We start from the raw sequence: 23903 nt of genomic DNA on the forward strand, positions 1-23903 counted from the left end.
TGGATTTTCTTCTTTTCAGTGCAATTTTAATTAGTGCGTGATGCACTCTGGGTTTTTATGAGCGTAAACAGCTTGGAAAAACAGTGCATGCCAGCTCTCCTACACCAGGGAGCCTCATCCTGTTCAAACTAGAAACGTCATGCTGGATTTCTGAAAGCCTTTCTTGAGATGGGTTCATTGCCATGAAGAAACGGTACGACCTCCACAAATGGAAATTTTTGGATGTAGAAGAAAAAAATTAGTCAGGAAATTCCTGGCTAGGCCGACTTAGGGGCAAGGATGTGCACAAAGCGAGTGCAGGGTGCCACAGCCCTCCACGGGCAGAGCCTGGGCTTCGCACCACCTTGCTGGGGCTGGCACTGCGTGCGTGTGCAAGCGCACGTGCGTGCACGCGCACGTGCAAACGTGCATGCACACATATGCACACCATGGCTGTGCATATGCACAGGCACATGTCCATACACACACACATGCCTGCACACCCATGCACACGCGCACACTCGTACATGCCGCTGTGCCACGTCCCCCCGCCATGCAGACACCCCGCTGGCAGCTCCCAGGCTGCCCCCACTGCAGAAGCCCCCCTGCACCTGTAAGCACAGGGGAGCAGCCCCCCGAGAGCAGCAGCGTCCCCATCCCCAGAGTCCTGGGGGGTCCGGGAGTCCGTGCACAGCCTGGGCACCATCAGTGCATGGGCAGAAGCGAGGGGCAGGAGCAGAGGCTCAGGGAAAAACTGGGACCCTGGACGTGGCCAACGGACGCGGCGCAGCAGAGCCTGGTGCGGGTTTGTCTCCAAAAGCGTGGGAATTGCTCGCGCCCTGCGAACGGCGAGCGCTGCGGGAGCACTGGGGGCTCAGCGGGCTGCGGGGGGAAAGCTGGCTGCCGCCGTCGTGGGGGTGGTGATGGCCCAACCTTCCCCGCCGCATGTGCAGCCCAGAGCTTCTGTAACTCCACCTCGGAGCGGGCTCGCGTCCTCGCACACGGAGGAGACCATGGGAGGGACGGCTTGGGAGAGCCCGGAGGACTGCCGCTTTCTGGACGTAAGTCGGTGCTCGCTTTACCACCGTGCAGCTCATCAGCGTGATAAATGGCTGATGAATGTCTTGAACAGTCAGCCAACCTCTGGCTATCACTGTTTTGTCGTTAATTAGGCAGAAGCATCCAAGACACGGAAGAAGACCTGCAACGGATACCAGGTCTGCGGACTGCTCTTCAGCGTGCTGCTCATCTCTCTTATTCTGATTGTTTTCGGTGCCAAGTATCTCTGGAACCCAACACCCAGAAAAGTAAGTAAAAACTCCGAGTACTGCTTCCCCACCCAGAGCTGTCCCCCGTCCCCGACTCACTGAAACTCTTAACTACACCCCAAAACCCAGGCAACTTTACAAAATGCATTTTCGTAGACCACAAGTATTCATGGCACTTCTAAAAATCTTTGTATTATTCATCACTAGCTTTTACTTTATACAGGCTGCGTTTTTTTCTCTGTCACCGCATTCTTTCCCTAACTGACAATTATAGGGGATGGGAGCAACGCCACGAAGAGTTAAAGTTACTCTTATTTCACCGGCAGCAAATTTTATGACAAGTAAGAAAATATTTTCCATTTCATTTCAATTATCTTGCCAGAAACTGGTGGAAAAGTCATTATGCCACCGCATAAAGAGGAGAGAAAGCCAGGACGCAGTGGTGATTGATTGTCATGGATTATATTTCTTACTTTAATGTGTCTGCAATGTGAGGGGACGGCGAGTCGGATTAGCTTTTGGAGGAGCTCGTGCTAACTGGATTGTGCTCGTTTATTCCCAGCTCCCCAGATGGACGCTGCTGTAAGTGCTGAGCGTGCCGGGGGCAGCATCTCTGCCTGCTCTGGCCAAGATCTTGGCAATTCTGCCAAATCCCTTTTTTTTTGGTCTCATACCCCACACAAGTCACTTAACCTCAACGCCAACAGCCTGCCCAGTGCTCCTCATCCTCCTCCCCTTTGATTCTCTGTGCTTACCCAGGAGGCCCCGCTTTGTGTCCTGGCACCGGCGGGTTTTGCCAACTCTCAAGAGCATCTCCAAAACTCCCGTGTGCAGCCAAGGTGGCCTCTTTCCCGTGGTGGCATCTCCTCTCTCCTCCCTGCCCCACACCAGAGCCACGCCAGCATGGCCGGGCTGCCCTCCCGCCAGGCAAAGGAAGCACCCCACTCGCCGGAAACCTTGTCTTCTTATCAGCAAATAGAAATAAATACCCCTAAAAATAAAACAAAAAGCAATAAAAGCCAGATGTGCCTCCAGGCTGCTGCCAAGACAGTTATAAAGTCTCTACTGTTCCTCGAAAAACACTGTGCGTGCCAGGCATGGGGGGAAGAGGCTGTTAACCCCCGGAGGGGAGGTTTTCTCCGAGCTGGTGGCGCAGAGTTGTTGCCACAGCCTCGGAAGGGTTATCCAGGGTGCTGGTCCATGGCTCCCATGGTCCGACGGAGGATGGAGTCCATCGCTGTTTCTGAAAGTCTTTCACAATGCCAGATAGGTGGGCAAGCGAAGCACGATGTCGCAGGAGAGCAAAGACATTCCGGTAGTGGAGCTGCTTCTCTGGCTGGCCCGGGATTCCTCCGGGAACGGCAGGATAGGGGAGACTGGAAGTTCTTAACACTCAAAAATATAAACCCAATGGAATTAAGCTCTTTAAAGAACAAAAACCCCTTCAAGCTTCCTTCATGCAACCAAAGAATGGAAAAAAATCTTTAAAGAAGACTCGTTCCTCCGAGGGGTGGCCTTGGACATGGCGCTGCCCTCTGCACGGCAGCATCCGTGCCGGCCGGCGCCGCCGGCAAGCGAAGATGATGAGTCAGCTAACGAGGGGCTCGCCACGGCCTCGCAGGGCGACATATTTCATCGGTTCATGAGCGAGCGCCGTTTTTAGCCCCATAAAACATCTCACAGTGCTCTGAGCGGCACGGAGCCGGCCAAGCCCAAATGGGTTAGCTGGCCACCGCGCTGGCAGGAGTAATTCTTCGTAAATGGAGACGCACTCGAAGGTGAGGTGCCACCTGGGATCCTACCCTCCTACAAATGATTTACAGCACTGTGAGCATTTTGTCAGTCAAAACCGGAGGCCTTCCAGCCATTTTAGGCTTCAGACTATTTTTTCCAGACCATAAAATCCATTGACAGCCATATATCTTTACAAAAGCCTCCTGCTGACTAACGGGAGATGCTGCCAAGGCGCACATCGCTCTTCTAATTTTGAAGCAGGGGCAAAGGCACCCGGCAGTTACCGCCTGCACGGCCGGTTCTGCACCCAGGCTTCCTCCAGCAGTTGTGAAACGGCGGGATGCTGGTGCTGAAAACATTGCTAAGAGGCTTTGAACCCTCTGACAGGTAGGGACGTGCAAGAACCAGGGGATTGTGAAAGGGGGTTTAGGTTGGGACTGCGGGCAGATCCCCTGCTCTCGCCAGGGCATTGCTGCGGGGCCAGAGTGCTCCTTCCCCAGCTCCGTGGTGGTGCCGTGGGACAAACGGGGCTTTCCTGTCCCCATGTCACTGTCACACCCCCCTGCCCTGTGGACCTGTGGGGTTTTGCACAAGCCCTTTGCTTCCGCACGACACCGTTTGATTCGGGAAACGAGACTTCCCAAGGCTCACCGGTTCTCACCGCGCCAACTGCACCAGTTTTGTGCTTCAAATAGCATCTGCCACTACTCGTCCTTGAAGGGTCCGGCATCCGCAGGGACTTAGGGCTGCCGGGCTGGCTGAGCGCAGCGAGCACCTGCGAGGAGAAGAGGGCTGCTCCCTCCGGCTCCCCGTGGGGACAAGTGCCGCCAGGAAGCCAGCTGCTACACCCCGAAGCTCTTCAGCAGCCCTCGAGGAGGTCTTTGATCCGCAGGCAATCCCTCATCTCCGCCAGGCAGAGTGAGGCTTCTACCTCTGCTTTTCCAGGAAAAACAGAAGGCTCAGAGATAGAGCAAGCGAGCGAGGGGTGACATGATGGAGTAAGCAAGCTGGGGACACTGTGATGGAACAAGTGAGCTGGAGATGCAGTGATGGAGCAAGCGAGCTGGGGACAGGGGAAAGTGAGGTCCCCCAGGCTCAGGACTTCAGTCCAGCCTGGGACATAAACACGCTCGTGCCACAGAAAGCAGTAGGAAAGGATGAGATGTGGCAAAGCTCCTGGTGCATGTATGGGATAAGCATCTTCTCCCAGGCTTGGCACACACGTCTCCCCGCAGCCTGGCCCCATCCTGCCCTTCTTCCCAGCCCTGGTGCCTGGGAGCTGCCTCTCCTTGTACTATTCAGATTATCGTCCTGGCCCAGAGCCGGAGTGCGGGGAAGCAAGCAGCCCCATGGCAGGGCACTCAGCACCAGGGGTCTGGTGCCCACTACCAGCTCACTCACCCACCGTTCGGTGTGTGAAATGGGGTGGGGGCTGAGCCAACCCCTGTGCCGTTCTGGCCCTGGCAGGTTTACGACATGGAGCACACGTTCTTCAGCCACGGTGAGAAGAAGAAGATTGTGATGGAGATCGACCCACTGGCCAGGACGGAGACCTTCAGGAGCGGGAATGGCAGCGAGGAAATCCTGGAGATCCATGACTTCAAAAACGTGAGTGTGGCAGGGTTTGCTCCCGGGACCCTGCCTGCGCCTTGCAGGACTGATGTGATCCCTTAGGACACGCTGGAGCAAGACCTAGGATGGTTGGGAAGAGCAATGCCCCTACGCAGACTCTCCAGGGATGCTCTCAAAGGAAAGGAGATGTGTATCTACATAAGCTTCCACTGGTGTTTAATAGTGGTGTGGTTCAGTTCCAACAAAATACATCTTAAAAGCAAGACCTAGTTATTGGATTTACCCTTGCAAAGGAATGCAATCATCATAAATCTATCCGAGCCCAGTACATTTATCTGTCTGGAGAGCATTAAAACCTCCTGACAATGTTGTAGGCTCTCTCTGAAACCTAATTAAAATTTGTAGGGAAATACCCTGTGCAGTGACATATGGCAAAATTTTCAGCTAATAGCCTAGCAGGAACTGGGGGCTGAATGTTCATATAACCATAACGGTCAGATGCTATTCTGCATATCTTTATTTATGACAACTAGAGCTGGCGATAGTTATAAGGAGAAGGGGAGCAGAGTAAAAATTTTATGACTATCTGCCTTAAAATATTTGTAAAAAGCCCAATTCTCCCAAACCGTAAAATGCAATATCCCTTAGGAGAACCTGTTAGTGCATCTTAGCATCGCCGCTGAACAGTTTGCACAAAAACATCAGCAGGAAAAATATGAATAAACCCTCATCCAGCTGTACCCTCCGTGCGATGGGGTTATTTATCCTCCCTGACGGCTTTTTTGCTGTTCGTTTTGATGTCGCAGGGAATAACCGGCATCTTCTTTGTGGGACTTCAGAAATGTTTCATCAAAACTCAGACTAAAGTCTTACCGGAGACCACAGAGGCCAAGATCCCCGAACTTGAGGTAGGTGAATAAATCAGGACACCCCTCTGCCCCCGGGGAAACCCACTCCTCTCCCCGGCGTTGGGAGCACAGCCGACGGCCCCACCGCTCTCCCGTCCACTCCAGCCTTCCCGGAGACTCCGCGATAAAGAAATAAGGAGTTGTGACGGCTTCATAAAATGATCTTATTTCAGAGGATTGCTTCCAAAAACAACAAGTGGAAAAAGATGGGATTAGACAGCAGACAGACAAAAACCTCTCGGCACAATACCGGGAGATCAAGAACAATAATCCTGTTGTAGTCGAAAGGTCGCAAGGCAGCTCCGGATTAGCAGGCACCGAAAAGTCAATCGAATTGTTTTCTCCAAGAACTCAGCCTCACGTTCTCAAGCAAAATGAGGCAGAAGTAATGAATTTAAAAGAGCAGCCATGTTTAAGAAATGCGATTTGAGAAAGTGCTTGGCGTACAGCCCGGGGAGGTGGGACGTGCGGGGCCGGGGCCACCTCCCTGTCCCTCATGGACCTTCCTCCTGTCCACGTGCCTGATTGCTCCTCACACCCAGTTAGCTGTTGCCCACCACATCCCACTGCAAGGAGTCTCACGCTTTGCCTGCTGCATGGAAATAGCATTTAGCTCCATGTTTTAACCCCTTTCTGACAGCATACCCTGGGGTGATGCCTCAGCCCCCTGAAAGCAGTTGTCCCCTGTCCCCATTCCTGAGTCCCCGGCGGTGGCACAGCCCTCCCGCCTCCCCATTTGCAAGACGAAAGGTGTTAGCAGGTTGAACGCGCTCACTAAGGAAGCCATGGCAGATAAAACACCAGCAGGACACATGTCTGAAATGAAGCGTGGGCAGAAACATTTCCCTGAATCATGACCCAAATTCCCAGGCACCGATTCTCTGATTATGCCAGAAGAAGCTAATAGATCTTTTCGACTCCCGTCGTAAAAGGGATATGACTTCCCAGACTTTAGCAGAACATTGCCCCGGGTAGAGAGCTGAAACGTAAAACCCGGTGAGATAAATGTAGATTTAAGCTCTAGTCATCTTTCCCGAGAGCCCAGGCACTGCCAGGTCCTCCAGGCGGCACCTCCCCAACCCCACGGCTTTCACCAGAGACCCCGAAAACAACTCAGACTGGGTCAGGTTGTGTTGGCACTTTCCTCAAACTTCCCAAAGCCATAAGCAAAAATTCTATAAATGAGAAATACAGCTCTAGACACCTTCTGGAGATTGCCAGCTTGCTCGATGGGCTACCACCACCACCACACACACACGCTGCCTTGGCAGATAGCTCAGCACAGACCCATCCAATAATCTTTATATATCTCCCTCCCCAAGCGCCTGCCAAAACACACCATGGACTAACGCAACGGCACAGACATGTCATATAAGTTATGGAATACGGCCGCGTAAAGAATTTCTGTGAGAAATAAATTAAAGTGTTCGATTACAAAATCAGTAGCAGAAGGAGAGATAAATTAAGTAGTAAGAGAAAAGCAGAGAGGGGATGTTTTAATCTTGGGTTTTAAATGAGCTGGGGCGCTCCAGAAGGCTCTTCCAGATGGTGGGAACTGCACAGGAGAAGGCTCTTGAAGCATGTTGAATGGAGGGAGGAGAGAGCGGGGTGGTGTTAGCTGAGAGTGGGCAGGAAAGACGAGGCTTGTGATGAGTCTGCTTCCATGAGGACCATCAAGGTATTGCATGTGCACCCAGTGAGCACCCTGAGCCAAGGCGGATGAAGACCAACTGCTCTCTGGGAAGGCAGAGGTGCCTCTGGGTGAGCCAAGGGGAGGAGAAGCAGCCAGCAGTGGGGAGAGGGTGTCTCACCACACCGAGGTAAAAATCTCACTGTTCTTCCAGGGAGAAGAAATCACAACCACCTACTTTGAGCAGTCCATGGTCTGGGTGCCAGGGGAAAGGCCCATTCAGAACAAGGAATTCCTGAAGAACTCCAAAATTTTTGACATCTGCAGAAACGTGACCATCTACTGGATCCACCCAACACCAATAGCAGGTACAAGTAGACATTTCCTTCCCTTAGTATTTGTGAGCCCCCTGACCAGGACCAACCCTGCCACCCACCCATGTCCCCTCTGCCATTTGCCCTGGTGTGACAAGGTGGGACCCCATTTCTGCAACCCTGTTGTGCATTCCAGGCACGAATACAATGTTGGCCACAACCGCAAGAGAACACGGCCAATGTAATAGCAGGGGCTGAAGTTTCTCTCTACAGCCTGCTCCACTCTGCCAGCTCCCCACTGCCCTGCACTTTGCAGAGCAGCCACCCTCCTCATAACCAGGCAAAAAAAATCCCAAATTCCCTTTGTACCTGCAGAGAAGCCAGCACGGCTGGAAACTGGGACGCCTAAATTCTCGTCACTGCATGAACATCAGAGTCTGAGCAGACATCCGCATCCAAATCACACAACGGGGTTGCCACCTCCAGCTGCTCACCACACAGCCCTCAGAGGTCACAGCCTCTGAGATCCGCCGGCGTAATTACCCGCTCTCTCTAACCCACTTCTATCCGAATGAGCTAGTTTAAAAACTCCAACCGAGAAAATTCCCTTTGCTCTGCAGCCGCAGAGTCACATCTCATCCCCCAGGGGTCCCGGTCAGCTAACGGCCATCCATGGTCCTGGCAGCAAGTCGCCGTCAGGGATCCCCGGAGCAGAGGGAGGTGGCTGTCCTTGGCTGCCATCCCCTTTCTGCTTCCGCGGTCCCCGCTGTTAAACCCTGCTGCAAAGAAAATTAACGTCACTGTGGGTCCTACCTAAGCCACTAACAGGTGCTGTTGCTGGGCATGATCTGCCCCAAATCATGTCACTTTGCTGGGGCTCCACAAATCCCCCCACAACAGCGAGCCCCCCATGAGGATGTGCTTCCCTGCACCCCCAGCCCCATACAGGGGATGCCAACACCACCCACTACCCGTGAGCACAGAGAAGGAATGGACCATGTTTTCTCTACCCTCTCCTCCCACCCTATTACCTCCTACAGCCCTTCTCCCAGGCTTGGTAAGAGCAAGAGGTAATGGAATACAGCTGGTTTGCTGGCGAGCTTTTCTTGTACCTTGGCACCAAATTTTGGTAGAGGTGTTAATGCCTGCTGCTGCATTTGTGCCCCTGGTTGTTGACCAGCAACGTTTGGGCTCTTCCTGTAGCTCCTGAGCTGGCTAACCTTGAAGGGGCAGAAGAAGACGACCCTGAGCTGCTCGTAGACAACCAGAGCTGGTTGGATGGGGGGAGTGAACACGAGGTGGAGAAGGATGCGCAGCCAGGGCCCAAGCGTCGGGCACGGCAGCTCACTGAGGAGGACCTGCCCGTCAACGACTACGTGAGTGTGGGGAATTGCACCCTGGGGCGCCCTGGCCATGGTCCCGGGGTGTCCTGATCACGATCCTGGGGTGCCCTGGCCATGTTCCTAGGGTGCCTTTGTCATGTTCCTGGGCTGTCCTGGCCATGGTCCTGGGGTGTCCTGGCTGCGCTCCTTGGGATATCCTGTCTGTGTTCCTGGAGTGCTCCGCCCGTGCTTCTGAGATGCCCAGGCTGTCCTCCTAGAATGTCCTGTCCATGATCCTGGGGTGTTCTGGCCGTGTTACAGGGGTGCCTTGGCCACGCACCCCCCTCACTGCTGGCTCTTCCCAGCAGTCGGAGAATGGGCTGGAGTTTCACCCTTTGTGGGACGAGCGAGGCTACTGCTGTGCCCAGTGCCGTCGTGCCAACCGCTACTGCCGGCGGGTCTGCGAGCCCCTCCTGGGCTACTACCCCTACCCCTACTGCTACCAGGGTGGGAGAGTCATCTGCCGCATCATCATGCCCTGCAACTGGTGGATTGCGCGGATGCTGGGCAGGGTGTAGAGCCCGCCATGCAGCACCCACCGCTCGGGTGCTGCCCTGTGCCCACCTGCTGCGTTGCCACTCATCCGGACGCATCCCGACGCAGCCAACGCGCAGGTGGTTACCTGCTTGATCAGCGGTGAGCGCGCAAGCCCACTGACCACGGCTCCCTTGCCGAGCGCGGTGCTGCCGGTCCTCCCCCGGCTGCTCCCGCAGGGCTGGAGGAGGCCGCGCTCGAGCACACAGTCGCCACGCTGAGCAGTGAGAGGCAAACAATAAACGTCTTGTATGAGCGATTGCAAAGAACATGGAAAGTCGTTTAGTCTCAGTCTGCGACACTTAATGGGTCTGAGCAGTGATCTAATTGCTCGGCTGCCTTGTCACGAGCATCCATAACTCAGGTACCGGGAGTGCCGGCGCTCGCCTCGCTGGCAACGCACGGAGGTCCCTAATGTGCTCCCTGATGGCACTGGTAGTTGCTCAGAACGTCCTGACCTCCTGCTCCGGCGTGTCCTGATGTGTTCTGTAGTTCCTGGTGACAGCTCAGGGGTGGCAGCGGTCCCTTCGGGGGAGCGATGTGCAGTGGGGCAGCGTGCCAGAGAGGTGGAGGCAGGAGCGGGCACAAGGAGTCCCCGAGGAACTGGGCGGCCAAAGCTGGACAGAGCGGTGGCATAGAGGACCTTGAGTGCCATTAGCTGTCCCCAACCCTGGACCAACAAACAGGCAAACCTTGAGCTGTAGGAGGCAAAAAAACCCATCCCTGACACTGCAGCCGCTCGGAGCAGGACGCTGCCTGCAGCCAAAACCCCTGCACACCCCCTGCGCAGCCTTCCTCTGCTCATGGCCTCAGTGCTCACCCCGCACCCCAGCTTCCAGCTTCTCGTCCCATGGAGCCAGCTGCTGCCAAGGAGCTTTAATGTTTCATGGGAGTCACCGGGTGAAACTCCCTTGGTGTCACCGAGGGTGACACACTGCCACAGCCGGGGCTTTCCAGGGAAACACCTGGACGGATGAGCCTGCCTTGCCATGGGTACAGAGGAGGGAGAAGAGGTTAGGTTCTGCTCACTGCCACTGTGCTAGGTACCAGCTGTGCTGACCCTGGGGCTGCCAGGCCCTCTCCAAATCCTTGTGGCTCCCATTGGGATGTGACCATGTTTTAGGGGCAATTCCCCCCATCCCTGACGATGATTGTGCTGACAACACGGGTGAAGTGCTGGGAGCACAGTGCAGCACAGCTCCCTGCACAGGGTCCCCAGGGACACCAGCAGCCTTGAGGACACCAAGCATTTCTGATGAGTCCCCCAAGACATTTATTCCCCTGAGAGGAGAAGTCTGAACACAGCAGGAACATGCGAAATCCACCTGGCCACCATTGCTGCAGGAAAGCGGAGCCCTGGGACCATCCAGTAGTGCTCCTGTCCCGGCTCGGTGGGTCCAGCTGGATTGCCAAGGTGCATCTAATGCCTTTGCCAGGACAGCAGTGTCTCACGTCTGCCTGGCATCTCCCCCAGCACACGCCTGCACCTCCGGGACATCACTGATGTCTCTTCAAACAAGAGTGAGGTGTCTACACAAGCACTATTTAACCAGACAAGGTCTGCACCCTCCGATGGCTGCAGCATCTGTCACTGGCCATGGGGACAAGCAGGCTGGACAAGCTTCCTCGTTCCTCAGGATGGGATGGACAGATAGGCAGTGCTGGTTTTCTGGCAGTAGCTCAGAAACCTCCAGGCTCCCCATGCCACCTGCTGCTGGCACCGTCCCTGCCCTCCCGGCATCACCGCTGCCGCCCGCGGAGATCAGGACACAGATCGGTGCAGGGCCACGTCGCTCTGCGCAGGCTTTCCGATGAGGATGGTCTTACCCAACCCTGGCCCTGCCCTGTCTCCATCCAGCCATTAACCGCCGGTAGCGATCTCCCCACCCCGGTTCCCGTGCTCTGACGCACTCACCTCACTGTCCCGTCCCCACCCAGGAGGCTTTTGGCCCGGCAGGCACTGACAACAGTCCCATTTACTCAACCGGCTTCAACGCAACGTAAGGATTTCCAGCGTTCCCCTTGGCATTCCTCCGCCAGCAGCGAGGTGGCCCCATTCCCGGGGATCCACGGCACCACGGGGTGGTTCGGCTGGGGCAGCTTCCCTGGCACCGCAGCAGCATTTGCCAGAGGGCTGACACTGGTGAAGGGCCACCACACCTACCTGCTGCTCAAGCTCTCGCTACACCTGCCTCCTCCCCGGAGCGGGAGAGGCAGTCCGGCAGCCAGCCAGCTGCTCCATGCCACAGCCCTTGCCAGTTCCCTGTTTGAGACCCAAAAACCCCCTCAAGCTCGGCCAGAGGGGAGCTTCACCGCACCGCTGCAGTATCATGCCCGGTGAGGTAAAGGCTTGCTGACGAAACACCCAAAGATGAGCAGCACCAAACACACACAAAAGCTTAAATCCATGTTTCTTGCCCCGGGGAGAGGCTGGGGAGGCAGGCAGCTCCAGCAGCGCAGCCCCGCCCTTTGCTCCGAGTGGGTGGCTGGCCCGGCACGCAGGCGTTTGCATGGAGCTGAACTCATCCATCCGGCTCCTGGGCTGGAGTGCTCCAGGCCTCCCGCTTCAGCACTGTTACACAACTGCTGTTACAAAGAAAATTCAATTACAGAAGTTATTCGTAAGCACAAGCGTGCCAGTGAGTGTCGGAGAAACGTCAGCTGTGATGGTCCGGAGGTCACCGGCTGGCCTGGGGCAAGTGATCATCTCCTGGGGGGGTTCGCTGCTCTTTGCAGCGACTCAAGCAGAGAAATGTCCAGGGGATGAAAAGAAAAGCCAAGGAGGTTTCATAGAGTAAAATATCTTAAAATTTATTGTGTCTCAGGACAAAAGAGTTCTACTCGATACACAAAATGAGTTAAAGCAGCATATAATACTGACAATCAAGTCACAGCTGACTCGGTGCAAGGACACCTACCAAAGTAAAGGCACTAGGAGCTACATCACCGAACCTCGTTACAGCTTACAAAGAATCGCTACAGCCTGTACTTCAAAAAGTACGACTATAAAAAAGTATATAAAACCCAGGGCAGGGATGAGAGCTTGGCAACGAGCCGAGCCCTTGCTGAGCCAAGGGCTTCAGGTAGGCAGGGCCGTGTTTTAATGCCCCAACAGCCCCATCTCGAGAGCAACTGCGTCCGGAGAGCGACGAGACATCAAGGGGCTGCCGAGAGCGGCAGCTGGAGATGAGAGGAAGCATCGCTTACCCGAGGGAGGCACTGGAGACGAGCACTGGGAGTCCCACGGGGCTGCCGGCACGGTCCGCTTCAGCACGGCACTGGAGCGTGCCGCCGAGGAAAGAGCTGGGGGCTGTGGTGCCCGGAGGAGCATGCTTGCTGTAACCACCGCGGCTACACTAATTATCCCAAGCGGTGGCACAGCAGAGTAGTGTTAGGACAAGTCCCTGAGCGCACCAGGACAGCTGCTACGTTCGTTTCTATGAGCTAGTCGAGAAGATCAGTCGGTTCAAAGCAAGATTTCACAAAGCGGCATCCAGAGGAAAACTGGAGGTAGCGGCATCCTCCCCGGCCGCGGAGAGAATCACCTGCAATGCACAAGCCAAAGTGTTAACAGACAAGGCTGGATTCATACGCAGCTTAAAATCCCGTGACAGACACAGTCTTGCAGGTGTCCTCTATCCCCACACACCCCCAAAAGCAGTACCCGCCACCGCGCTGGGGGTCCCCAGGGACGCCCGGGCAGCAGCCGGGGATGCAGAGGCAGCCCACCGAGCTTACGCTGCCAGAGAGACATACCCAGCCACAGCCACAGCATGCCAGGGGCCAGCTACACCATCTCGTACTGATTGTTTGTGATGTACTGGGACAGGCAGCAGGCGAGAATGATGCCAACCAACTGGAAAAGAGAAAGAAACAAACCCACACATCAGAGGTAGCCAAAACCAGGACACAGTCTTTTAGAGGAAAAGCCTAAAAAATTGCTCCAGAACATCAGCTTGATAAAATCCAAAGATGGAACAGTGGGATTTACAAAACACATCGCGGGCTGCTGCGCCCTGCTTAGGAGGAATGGAGAGAGGCTGGAGCAGAGGACCCTGGCAGGCATCAGCCAAACAAGCTCCTCACAAGAGATGCTCCATGTCCCATCATGTTACATTTTGCTTCATGAAGCATCTACTGTTTTATGGCAATTTTGGAGATTACACAGGTATCTGGAGCACCACAGCCGATTACACCGCCACTAGAGAACAGCAGCCACATCTCCCTGTTGCAAGGACAGTGGGGAAGCATGGTTGCTGTTTTCGCATCAGCATCTGAAGGACACGCTACTGTCGTCATAATGTGGCCTCCCAGCCTCCGCGCAGACATTGAGGGCCGGATCCTGCAGGAGTCTGACCTACACCAGCAAAGTTAGAGGCATGTTTGCATGACGGGTCCCCGCTGGCTGCATGACACAGCCAGGCTGGCTGCAAGCGCGATAAAAGCCAGGAACCAGTTACAATTCCCAAGCCTGGCATCAGCCGAGATAATTTCGCGGCTGGGAGCGCGCAGCTCACCATTTGTGTGTTGGTCACGTCTTGGTGACCCCACGGCGAGCACAGCCCAACTGCGGAGGGGAGTGAGGCGAGCAGCTGGGCACAGCAGACCCGCTCCAGCTCTCGGGCTCTCCCAGCCGCAACCAAAAACACCCGGCAGCACAAGCTGCAGCCAGGGGCCATTGGCTCCCGCCTCTGCCCCTGTTTAGCGCATCCATTACGGGAAACACACGGCGACACGCTCGTTACAGCAGAAGTATCTTGGCAAGGTTCCGCCTTGCAGCTCGTGCCACGGCCTCCGTGTGTCGGATAAGGGGACGGTGAATTCAAGCCCCTCCAAAGCCAACACTGGCCGAGCTCGCTCTGCAGCTGCTCAGTGCCGAGAGCCCAGTGAGCTTCCAGAAACCAGTTAAAGAAGGGCCGGCGGCGCATCCCGCAACTCCCACTGCGGTGCGTTGGAAAACCCTCGGCACCTCGGGAAACCCTGCCGCGGCGCCAGCAAGCCCAGAGCGGTGGAGCCGGGGGCTGGGGCCTCTCGCTTCCTGCCGGAGCAGGGGCTGGCGAGCACGCCAAGGCTGCGGCTCCTGAAGGAAATGTCCTACAGGATAAAGTAAAGGAGAGGTGGGGGGAACGGGAGGGAGAGGATGCAATGGCAGGGCAAGGCGGTGTGTGGGGCACAAGCTGCCAGCACAAGTAGTGCCCCACAGGCGCTCGCAGGGACCCAGCCGTGCAGAAGTGATGCCAAAACGCCTCCCTGACAAAAAGGGAGGTCGGTGGGTAGGAAAAGGAAGGGCAAGATTTGATCCCTGCCAACAGCAAACACTGGGAGTTTGCCTGGCACAGCACAGGCTCCTTTTGGGTTTTCTTAAAGTCAGTTGCTTCAGACAGGAGCTCATCTCAAATAACCTCGACTCATGGAAATAGAGCTGGTGCTTCAGCCCTGGGTCTAAGAGACCGGAGACGGCCCAGTGGCGAGATTAAATCTAAGGAGAACCTGCAGAATAGCTGTTCCTCCCTAGCTGAAACAGGCCGTGCCTTTTGTACACACACCAGACTTTGCACAGAAATTAAATACCTAAACATGCTAGCTTCACTCTGCACTCCTCTGGTGCTGGCCAGCAAGGGACAGTTACCTGGAAGCAGGCGATGCCAAAGGAGATTCCAGCCACAACGCCCATTTTTGACTCCCATCGTTGACGTCACCAGGAAAAAACAACCCTGCAGAGGAGGGAAAGCGAGCACGTGGGCCCAGTGCTTTTCACCCCTCCGCAGCACAAACCAGCAGCTCCCCAGAGCACCGGCAGCTCCAGGGGAAGACGCACCAGCACAGGCAGCTGATGGCTTCTGGCTGCCACCCTCCTGCCTGACCTGGGCAAAGTCATTTCCCTATCAGCACTGCGCCGACCAGACCAGCCTCCTTCGTGTTATCATTACGGAGGGGAGCGCAGCCCTTGGGCTGCTCCCAGGAGCATGGGGCTGAGCAAGGTGACTCATCCGAGGAACGTGCCTCGCATCACTCGGCCGTCCCTGCCAGATGAGGTCACCTGCGCTCACTGCTGGGTCAGGACTTTGCACGGCCCTTGGGAGACGTCAGTGCTGTGGAAATGAACTTTACTGGGAAATTACCTCCTTATTCTCCTGTTCTCCAAAACACACAGCCCTGAGCACAAACACTTGGGCCCAGCTGGTCCCTGATCTCCAAGGAAGGAGCAGGGGGGACCTCAGACAGGAGGGAGGGCTTGTTCCTCCCTACTCTTCCCCTACCTTCACTCCAGGGCAGTCCCTGGGTCACAGGGTGCCTGCATCGAGAGAGCAATTCTCCTTTCGAGGCTCTCAGGGAAGGGCAAGGCCCTCTCCACTCACCCAGCTCTGCCCTCCCCACCTCCAAGACTGGCAGGGGGATTTTTTCTGAGCTCAACTTACATCCACAAACACTTTCAGCTTGGCTTTGCTCAGGTCTTTCAGATCCTCCTCCGAGCAGTCGTCCTGGCTCTTGCAGCAGCTCTGAGGGATGCCCCTCTGGGTGAAGTACTCCGTCCTCTCCCAGTCTGAGTAGTTCTGCACCCCACAGCAGTGCAGCTGGAGAGGGAAGCATGTTTGGGGAGCACGGTCACACCACAGTCCTGACCCCCCAGTTCTACCACCCCTCCTGCAGCTCCCCGCCCTTGTCTCTCCAGGAACTGCCCCATCTCACCCAGCGCCTCCTCCCAAACTCCAAAGCCCTTGGTGCAAGAGGACCCCCAAGCACTGTAACGGGGATGCCAGTAACACAGGGGGTCCCAGGGGATGCCCCGGGGCCAGGCAATCATCCCCACCTGCCACCAGCCAGACGCCAGCGTGGGGCACTCACGGTTCTCTGGATGGTGTCAACGGCCTCGCTGTGCCGATCCGCGGTCACGTTGTAGTCCCTCAAGGCCAGGTTGAGGTTACTCTCAAAGTTGGTCTTAATCTGCAAGAGAGAGCTCTCTGCGGCCGTGCCACCCCCTCCCGCATGCTGGGACCCGCGGTCCCGCGTTAGTCACCTCTCGGTGACGGCAGGAATGACTCCAGCCGTGGCCAGCAGACACTCTCCCGGTCAGCCGGGCAATTAAACACTGTATTAAAGGGCAGGCTGGGATGCGCTGTGGCAGCAGGGATGCTGTGTGTAATAACAAGGATCTACACAGTGCCAAATTCCTCCCCCAAGCAGGCTGCTCCACAGCGCGGGAACCCTCAGAGGAACTTTAATTACAGAAATAATTGCAGAAGATAGACCAAAGCCAGAAATTAAAAGTCCAGAGCTACTTTGCCTGCTCTGGCAGAGGGGCAACATGCTGTGCCAGGCGGACCCTGCACCCAGCTTTGTCCTTATGGGGACCTTATGGGTCCTTATGGGAACCAGGCTGCTCTTTGGGCTGTTTTAACCCCATTTTAGCTAAACTAAGCACCACTCGCAGCAGCACCTCTGTTCCTCCAGCAACATCTCAACCGCCCTTGGGTTAAAACCAACACCAAACTCGCTCTGCAGCATCAGGAGACAGCAGTGGCCACCCAAACTCACCTCGTGCCTGAAGACGAACCCCACGACAGCGGCCACCAGGACGATGAGGAAGATGAGGGACAGGAGCATGGCATACTGCGGGCAGAAAGGGTGGGATGGGGTGGAGTGGGATGGGGTGGATGGGATGAGACAGGGAAGGATGGGGTTGAGACGGGACACGTCGGGATGGGACAGGATGGGGCTGGGATGGGACGTGTCGGGATGGGTCAGGACAGGTTGAGATGGGTCAGGAGGAGATGGGATCCTGTCCTGCCCTGTCCAGGGCCACCCACCAGCTTGAGCATCCAGGTGCTGCCGCGACAGGTGGCGAAGCAGCCAAAGGTGCCCAGGAGGACGACGACGGTGCCGGCGCCCACCAGGACGAAGGGGACGTTGGTGGCCTTCTCGTCCAGCAGGGAGAAGTAGACGGCCAGGCTCACCCTGCCCCAGACACCCACGGCCAGCAGCACGATGCCCGACACCTGGGGAGAGGGAAAAGCCGCTGTGGCTCGTGACTGTCGCGACAAGACGGCACGCTCGCGACACGCCGTGAGGCTGGGGCGGGGCGGCCGCGGCCCGGCACTCACCCAGAAGACGAAGGTGTAGGTGAGCAGGACGCTCTTGAGGCAGGTGATCACCGGCTTCGTCTGCAGCCGCCGCGACGGGGACGCCATGGCCGACGCTGCCCGTCTCCTGCCGGGGACAGGCCCCGCTCGCCGCCGCGGGCCCCGCTCCCCGCCCCGCCGGGCAGGCCCCGCCCCTCCGGAGGCTCCCGAGCGGCGGCGGAGGTTGCCGAGCGGTCACGGAAATGACCGAGCGCGCCCGAAGGCGCGCTGCTCCTCCCCAGCGAGAGCGCCCCCGCCTGGCCGGTGCCCCCCTCGCCGCGCTGACCCCTCCCTGCCCGGTGCGACCCGGTCCCTGTCCCCTGCCCAGCGCTGGGCGATGCAGCTCCAGCCCCGGCGTGGCCCCCAATCCCTGCCCAGGAGGTGTCCCACCTGCAGAAGAAGGGCCAGCCGGGGGTAGGGGCAGCCATGCTACGCCCCAGCACATGGCATGGCCACCATGCTGTTGAACGATGGGCTGCATGCCCGCCATGGGACTGGCACCTCCGTCCCCTCCTCGGGGATGTCCCCAGGCTGCGGGGCACTGTGGGCTCCCCAGCCAGCCTCCCCACACCCCTGCTCCTGCAGCCCAGGCAGCGTCAGCCCTGCACAGCAGCCTCCTGGCAGCCCTCTCCAGCTCAGGACAGCTGTGTTATTAATTAGCATGCTTACCAGCCTGGCCACCACATAATTAGTTCATTCAGGCAGCATATCCCACCCTGTGCCAGCTCTCCTACCTGACCGAGCCAGGCTCATCGGCATCTCCCCTCACCCATGCGGTCCTGCACTCTAGAGCCCAAATCCCGGGTGACTCCAGCTTCTGCCCGACCCCATGGGACATGGGGCGGCGGGTCCTAACGAACGCATTTCATTCCCTCTGCCTCGCGGGGGCTGAACTTCAGCTGGAAAACAGACCCCAGCTGGAAGCACTTTGCCTTCAGACTAGTTTTGGAGCCTGCCGTCTGCAGCGAGGTCTCTCCTTCCCTCCCGGCAGGAGGTAGAAAAAGGGTCCTGGCTTCTGCGGTTTTGTCCTCGCCCTCTCAGGACCCCCATTCCCGGAGCCCGGCAGGGCTGGCACAGGCTCGGCTAGGCTCTTTGCTGTGTCAATACAGGCTTCTGGCTCTTCTGTTTGCAAAGAAAAAAATCTGACAGCTTTTTAAAGCCTCAGAGAAGCAGGAGGTGCATTGGAAAATGGGCGATCCTGGGATTTATTATTTTTGACAATCTCATCGTTTTGGGCCTGACTCACGGCTTTTGAATGTTTGGGACGGGCAGCAAAGGAGAAAAGTAGGTTTGCTCAGCGCAGGCAGCGAGGAGAGGCAGGAGGGTCAGGCGTCTGTGCAGTGACAAGGCGGCGAGGGGGCCAACGTCCTGTTTCCAGCCCCTCTCCATCCTTGCCAGGGCTCGCAGCTGCCCCAGGACCCAGCATGGCAGGGGGGCTGGCCGGCCCCTGGCCCCCCCGGGCCCCCGGCATGGCACAGGAGGCAGCCCCCGTCCTGCTGGTTATTCTTGCCAGGCTGGTGTCATCCACGTGGCATGAAGGTGAGAGCTGGGGTGCGCGGGCACAGCGGGGCTCCCCGGGGATGGCAGCTCAGAGTTCTGCTCCCCTTGGGGGGCTGGCGATGGGGAGGGAGGGGTGCTCTGGTCCAGCATCGGTGCTTGTGGGGTACGGAGTGCCTGCAGGGATGTGCTGCGGGGTACAAGGATGAGCAAAGGGGGTGCTGGGAGGCATCCAAAGAGGAGCAGAAAACCAGCCTCCTCATCACGCCCCTGCCTGCAGAAACACAGCCTTCCCGCTGACTCCCTGCTCCCACGGGGGCCATCAGCCGGCAGATGTCTGCCTGGATGGAGCATTTAGTCCCAAACCCCCCGCAGCCAGGCAGCTGGGTCAAGGATAAAAAGTTCTTGCCCTGTTTGGGGGAGTTTCCTCCTTCCCTGCTCCCACCCCTGTGCCCTGGCCACACTGCTAAAACGACAACTGGGGATGCTCCTGTCCGGTGCAGCTGGGGCTGTAACTGGCCCCAGGTGAGAAAAAGGCAGCGCCTGCACCGAAAGGGAACATGGCACTTAAACGGCATGTCTGCCTGCAGGAAAGTGGAGCACCCCATCCCCGGGGTCCCAGCAGCCCCCCTGGGAAGCAGCTGACACATCCCCACCACCAGCCCCAGGGCTGCCAGCCATGTGCTCGCCCCAGACCCTACCGAGCCATGGCAGCGTGGGAAGGGCGTCAGGGTAAAGGCTTGGGGAAACGAGTGGGCAACTTAACAGATTGTGGGAAGCGGTGGGGAGTTGCTCTGTAGTAAAGTTCGTGTCAGAAAGATTTGTAATGGAGTTTCCTCCCCGTGACGGCGGGGCTGCTGCTTGGATTGGCCTCAGTGGGTATCCCCTTCCCAAAACCTGAAGCGGGGAAAGGGGAGATGGGTGCAGCCACAGTGGGGCTGCTGCTTCGCCCGAGGTCCCTTCCCAGGCGGAGCATCCCCGCCATGCTGGAGCGGGGACTGCAGTGGGGTGGGCTGATGGCGAGGAGGGGGCAGCGCTGGCGGGGGCTGGCGGAAAAGCGGCGGAAACATGAGCTCAGTGCTGGGGAATGCCGTGGCCGGCCGAGGGGAAGGACGCCAGCCCTCCCCCCCTGCACGACACCCTCCCCACCCGCTGTTCCTTCCCCGTGGGGACACGGTGTGGGCCAAAGAGTGGCCCCCAAGGATGGCGCAAGGATGTTCTCCCCTTGTCCATGGGGCCAGGGGTCCCTCTGCACAGCATGGATGGCACGGGGCCAGCAGCTCTGGCCAAGCCCCTCCAGCAGCTTCATCCTTCCCTGGCATGCAAATGAGGGGCTGCATCCCCGCCAGCCTCCCTTAGCTAGGGGCTCCACTGGGACGGCAGGAGAGGGCAGCTTTCTCCCTTCCCCTGGCATGCCTGGTGGCAGGGATGGTGCCATGGGAGCGGGGTGAGGGAGAACTTCCCGGCAGCACGAAGCTGGGGGTCAGTGCCAGCCCACTCTGCGCCAGCACCCGTTTCCTGCTGTAACCGCGGCTGCTCCTGCTGCTGTTTAGTCTGCGGGCTGGTGCCAGCACACACCATGGCGCTGGGGACCCGGCTCACTGTCTGCCCAGCTTAACCCTTGGTGGCAGCCCTGGGGACAGCAGGACGGGGTCTGCCCAGGGATGGCAGTGCTTGCTGGGGAGATGTGGGATGTTTCAGGGCCAGAGGGTGCAGGTGCCCGGGGAGGCATTGTCACCTCTGCTGCTGCAGCCACGGGCCATCACACAGCCCCCTCATCTCTCTCCTCCTCTCCAGGATCTGGGTACTACACGGCTGAGAGTCACACCAATGAAGTGTACGTGGAAGAAGCCCCCCCCGAGCCTGCTCTGGACTACCGCCGAGGTAACAGCACCCAAACCCATCCCTCAAGTCCTCTTGGGGAAACTGAGGCATGGCAGGGCCGGGTGTGCCCCTCACCTCCTTTCTGCCCCCCAGTGCCCCAATGGTGTGCCACGCTCAACATCCACCGCGGAGAGGCCACCTGCTACTCGCCTCGGGGGGGCTCCTACCGCAGCAGCCTGGGAACGCGCTGTGAGCTGAGCTGCGCCCGCGGGTACCGGCTGGTGGGTCCCAGCACCGTCCAGTGCCTGCCCAGCCGCCACTGGTCAGGGATGGCATACTGCCGACGTGAGTGTGCCCCAGCCATCAGCTTGCTGGCATCCCCGCGGGCACCCACAGTGGCCAGTCCTGGGTGCTGTGCCGGCTAGCATGGCAGGGCAGCCATTTCCCTCCCATCTTTGCTCTCTCCATCCCAGAAATCCGGTGCCATGTGCTGCCGGCAGTGCTGCGGGGCTCCTATGTCTGCTCGGCTGGCGTGCAGATGGATTCCCGCTGCGACTACACCTGCCTGCCTGGTTACCAGCTGGAGGGTGACCGGAGCCGCATCTGCATGGAGGATGGGCGCTGGAGCGGCAGCGAGCCGATCTGTGTAGGTAAATCCTCACCCCACCATCCTCCCAGCCCCGCACTGCTGGGGCACGCCAGCGTGGGCCACCCTCTGTCCCTGGGGTGCCTGCAGGTATCACCCCGTGCCTGATGCAGGCATTGCCAGGTGCTGGCTCCTGCACCTCCAGGCGCTGGGACCTCTGTCCCTGCTGCTCCCCAGGTGCTGGCGTTACAGCAGGTCTTGCAGGGTCCCGGGTGCCTGGGCTGTGCACAGCACCCCTGGGCTCACTGAGAGCCGGGCACCAGCCGGGTCCCCTGACTCCCTCTCCTCCCTGCTGGCAGATTTGGAGCCTCCCAAGATCCGCTGCCCGGACTCCCGGGAGCGGATAGCCGAGCCAGGCAAGCTGACTGCCACGGTCTACTGGGACCCTCCCCGTGTGAAGGACTCCGCCGATGGCGTCATCAAGAGGTGAGGCTGGAGGCACTGCAGGCACCGCGGCTGAGGACTGGGAGCCATGCTGGGTGCCCCCTCCCAGCACCCTGATGGAGAAACTCATCTGCTGGGCACAGGGTGATGCTGCGGGGCCCAGAGCCTGGCTCCGAATTCCCAGAAGGAGAGCATGTGATTCGCTACACTGCCCATGACCAGGCATACAACCGAGCCAGCTGCAAGTTCAGCATCCGTGTCCAAGGTGAAGCAGCTCCTCTGGGGCCACCAGCCACCTGTCCCTCCGGCTCCGGGCTCTGCACCCCACGGCCAAAGCCGTGCCCCGTTCCCCCTAGCCCTCACCCAACCTCCCTCTCTGCAGTGAGGCGCTGCCCTGTCCTGAAGCCCCCGCAGAACGGCTACATCTCCTGCACCTCCGACAGCAACAACTACGGGGCCACCTGCGAGTACCTGTGCGAGGGGGGCTACGAGCGCCAGGGCACCTCCCTACGCGTCTGCCAGTCCACCCAGCAGTGGACGGGATCCCAGCCCCTTTGTGCACGTGAGTGGCGCGGGTCAGGGGAGGACCTGCCCAAAGAGATGTGTGGTGCTCAGGGTGTGGGGATGATGCCCAGCGGAGTGAAGGGGTGGGGAAGGGGTGATGGAGTGGGGAAGGGGGTGATAGGGGGTGAAATGGCACCTCCCCACCCGGTGGCCTCTCCCCCCAGCCATGCAGATCAACACAGCCGTGAACTCGGCCGCCAGCCTGCTGGATCAGTTCCATGAGAAACGTCGCCTCCTCGTCATCTCAGCTCCGGACCCCTCTAACCGCTACTACAAGATGCAGATCTCCATGCTGCAGGTGAGGAGACCCTCCCGCCACCATCTCCCTTCCCAATGCCCCCCCCCAAGCACCTTCTCACCACCACCACCCCGCCAGCAAGCTGCCTGCGGGCTGGACCTACGTCACGTCACCACCGTCGAGCTGGTGGGGCAGCCCCCCCACGAGGTGGGACGCATCCGGGAGCACCAGCTGTCCCTTGGCATCATCGAGGAGCTCAGGTAGGGGGACAGGGGGCGGGCTGTCCTGCAGAGCCCAGTGCCTGCAGGATAGGAGCAGGGATGGGGATGAGTCCAGGGATGGCAAGGCATGAGGTTGGAGCTGGGTTCACAGACAGCCCCTTCCTGCTGCACCAGAGGGGCTTGTGCAATGTGGAGACCCCCCTAGCGAGTCCGAATACAGCAGCCCCAGACCCTCCCAGAGCCCACAGCCCCGAGGAAGAGATGGGAGCCACCACTCCAGGAGGACCTGAGGACAGGCAGGCTCAGCCCCAGCCTGCTGTCCCTCCAGCCCTGCCCAGCGGCTCCCCCTGCACCCCCAGGCAGTTCCTGCACCTCACCCGGTCCCACTTCAATGCCGTGCTTCTGGACAAGGCGGGCACCGACCGCGAGCGCTACATCTCCCCCGTCAACCCCGACGAGCTCTTCGTCTTCATCGACACCTACCTGCTGAGCGAGCGGGAGGCGGCACGGCGGGAGCAGAGCGGGGACCCCTGCGAGTGAGGCAGCGCCGGGGAGACCCACCACCCCCTCCACCACTGCTGGCCTCAGGGGACGGATACCTTCCTTTCTGCTTTTCTAGTCGCCCACCGTAGAGGAGGACCAGGGTACTGAGGACCTCTAGGGGAAGGGGAGCCCCTCTCCAGCTCAGAGGGGCAAGCAGGGAATGGGGTCTGTGTGCCAGCGGCATTCCCACTGCCCAGCAGCTGGGAGCAGCCCCCCAGCTGTAGGGTGGCTCAGCCCAGCCAGGACCATGGTGGGAGATGCTGGAGAGATCTCAGGAGAGACCCCAGGCAGGAGGGAGAAGGGCAGCCTGATGCTGGGCTGCCGGAGCAGAGGGCAGCGGGCAAGGCAACAGCACAAAAGCCTCTAACACAGCAGCTTCACCCTCCCTATGGCCATCCTCACCCCATGCAGGACCTGAACCCACTCCCTGCCCAGCTGGGCTCAGCCCTGCCAGGCATGCACTGCTGCCAGGGTCCTGGCAGAGAACCTTTATTAAAAGCAAACGGCCCCATGGTCAGCAAAGCCAGCAGCCCCCAGCCAGCGTA

General features: G+C 58.6%; 3 protein-coding genes across 3 annotated transcripts; 2 read left to right on the forward strand and 1 right to left on the reverse strand.

Annotated features, from left to right (window-relative positions):
• The first annotated feature begins 812 nt into the window (after window positions 1-812).
• On the forward strand, window positions 813-9305 carry TNMD (tenomodulin). Its single transcript, XM_009981940.2, has 7 exons — window positions 813-1040; window positions 1152-1286; window positions 4449-4589; window positions 5360-5461; window positions 7306-7459; window positions 8609-8781; window positions 9096-9305. The coding sequence occupies exons 1-7, from the start codon at window positions 903-905 to the stop codon at window positions 9303-9305; spliced, it is 1053 nt and encodes a 350-aa protein (XP_009980242.2). The 5' UTR covers window positions 813-902.
• A 3777-nt stretch (window positions 9306-13082) lies between these two features.
• On the reverse strand, window positions 13083-17510 carry TSPAN6 (tetraspanin 6). Its single transcript, XM_086619704.1, is given in 8 exon segments — window positions 13083-13177; window positions 14951-15004; window positions 15006-15035; window positions 15741-15896; window positions 16168-16266; window positions 16858-16932; window positions 17130-17318; window positions 17424-17510. Coding segments are annotated over 8 exon segments (759 nt in total). The 3' UTR covers window positions 13083-13108.
• A 1400-nt stretch (window positions 17511-18910) lies between these two features.
• SRPX2 (sushi repeat containing protein X-linked 2) lies at window positions 18911-23355 on the forward strand. Its single transcript, XM_086619615.1, has 10 exons — window positions 18911-18980; window positions 20736-20822; window positions 20916-21107; window positions 21236-21412; window positions 21708-21834; window positions 21936-22057; window positions 22175-22354; window positions 22521-22654; window positions 22733-22854; window positions 23175-23355. Exons 1-10 carry the CDS (start codon window positions 18911-18913, stop codon window positions 23353-23355), a joined length of 1392 nt encoding a protein of 463 aa, XP_086475741.1.
• The last annotated feature ends 548 nt before the right edge of the window (window positions 23356-23903 follow it).

Source organism: Tauraco erythrolophus, chromosome 13 (genome assembly GCF_009769465.1).
Source record: "Tauraco erythrolophus isolate bTauEry1 chromosome 13, bTauEry1.pri, whole genome shotgun sequence".
In the NCBI taxonomy this organism is placed as follows: domain Eukaryota; kingdom Metazoa; phylum Chordata; class Aves; order Musophagiformes; family Musophagidae; genus Tauraco; species Tauraco erythrolophus.

Coding starts and splice junctions, on each gene's coding strand:
- TNMD (XM_009981940.2), top strand. CDS start 903: ATGGCCCAACCTTCCCCGCCGCATGTGCAGCCCAGAGCTTCTGTAACT. Junction 7,460..8,608: donor CCACCCAACACCAATAGCAG/GTACAAGTAGAC, acceptor CTCTTCCTGTAG/CTCCTGAGCTGGCTAACCTT. Junction 8,782..9,095: donor ACCTGCCCGTCAACGACTAC/GTGAGTGTGGGG, acceptor TCTTCCCAGCAG/TCGGAGAATGGGCTGGAGTT.
- SRPX2 (XM_086619615.1), top strand. CDS start 18,911: ATGGCACAGGAGGCAGCCCCCGTCCTGCTGGTTATTCTTGCCAGGCTG. Junction 21,413..21,707: donor CAGCGAGCCGATCTGTGTAG/GTAAATCCTCAC, acceptor CCCTGCTGGCAG/ATTTGGAGCCTCCCAAGATC. Junction 22,058..22,174: donor GTTCAGCATCCGTGTCCAAG/GTGAAGCAGCTC, acceptor CCCTCTCTGCAG/TGAGGCGCTGCCCTGTCCTG.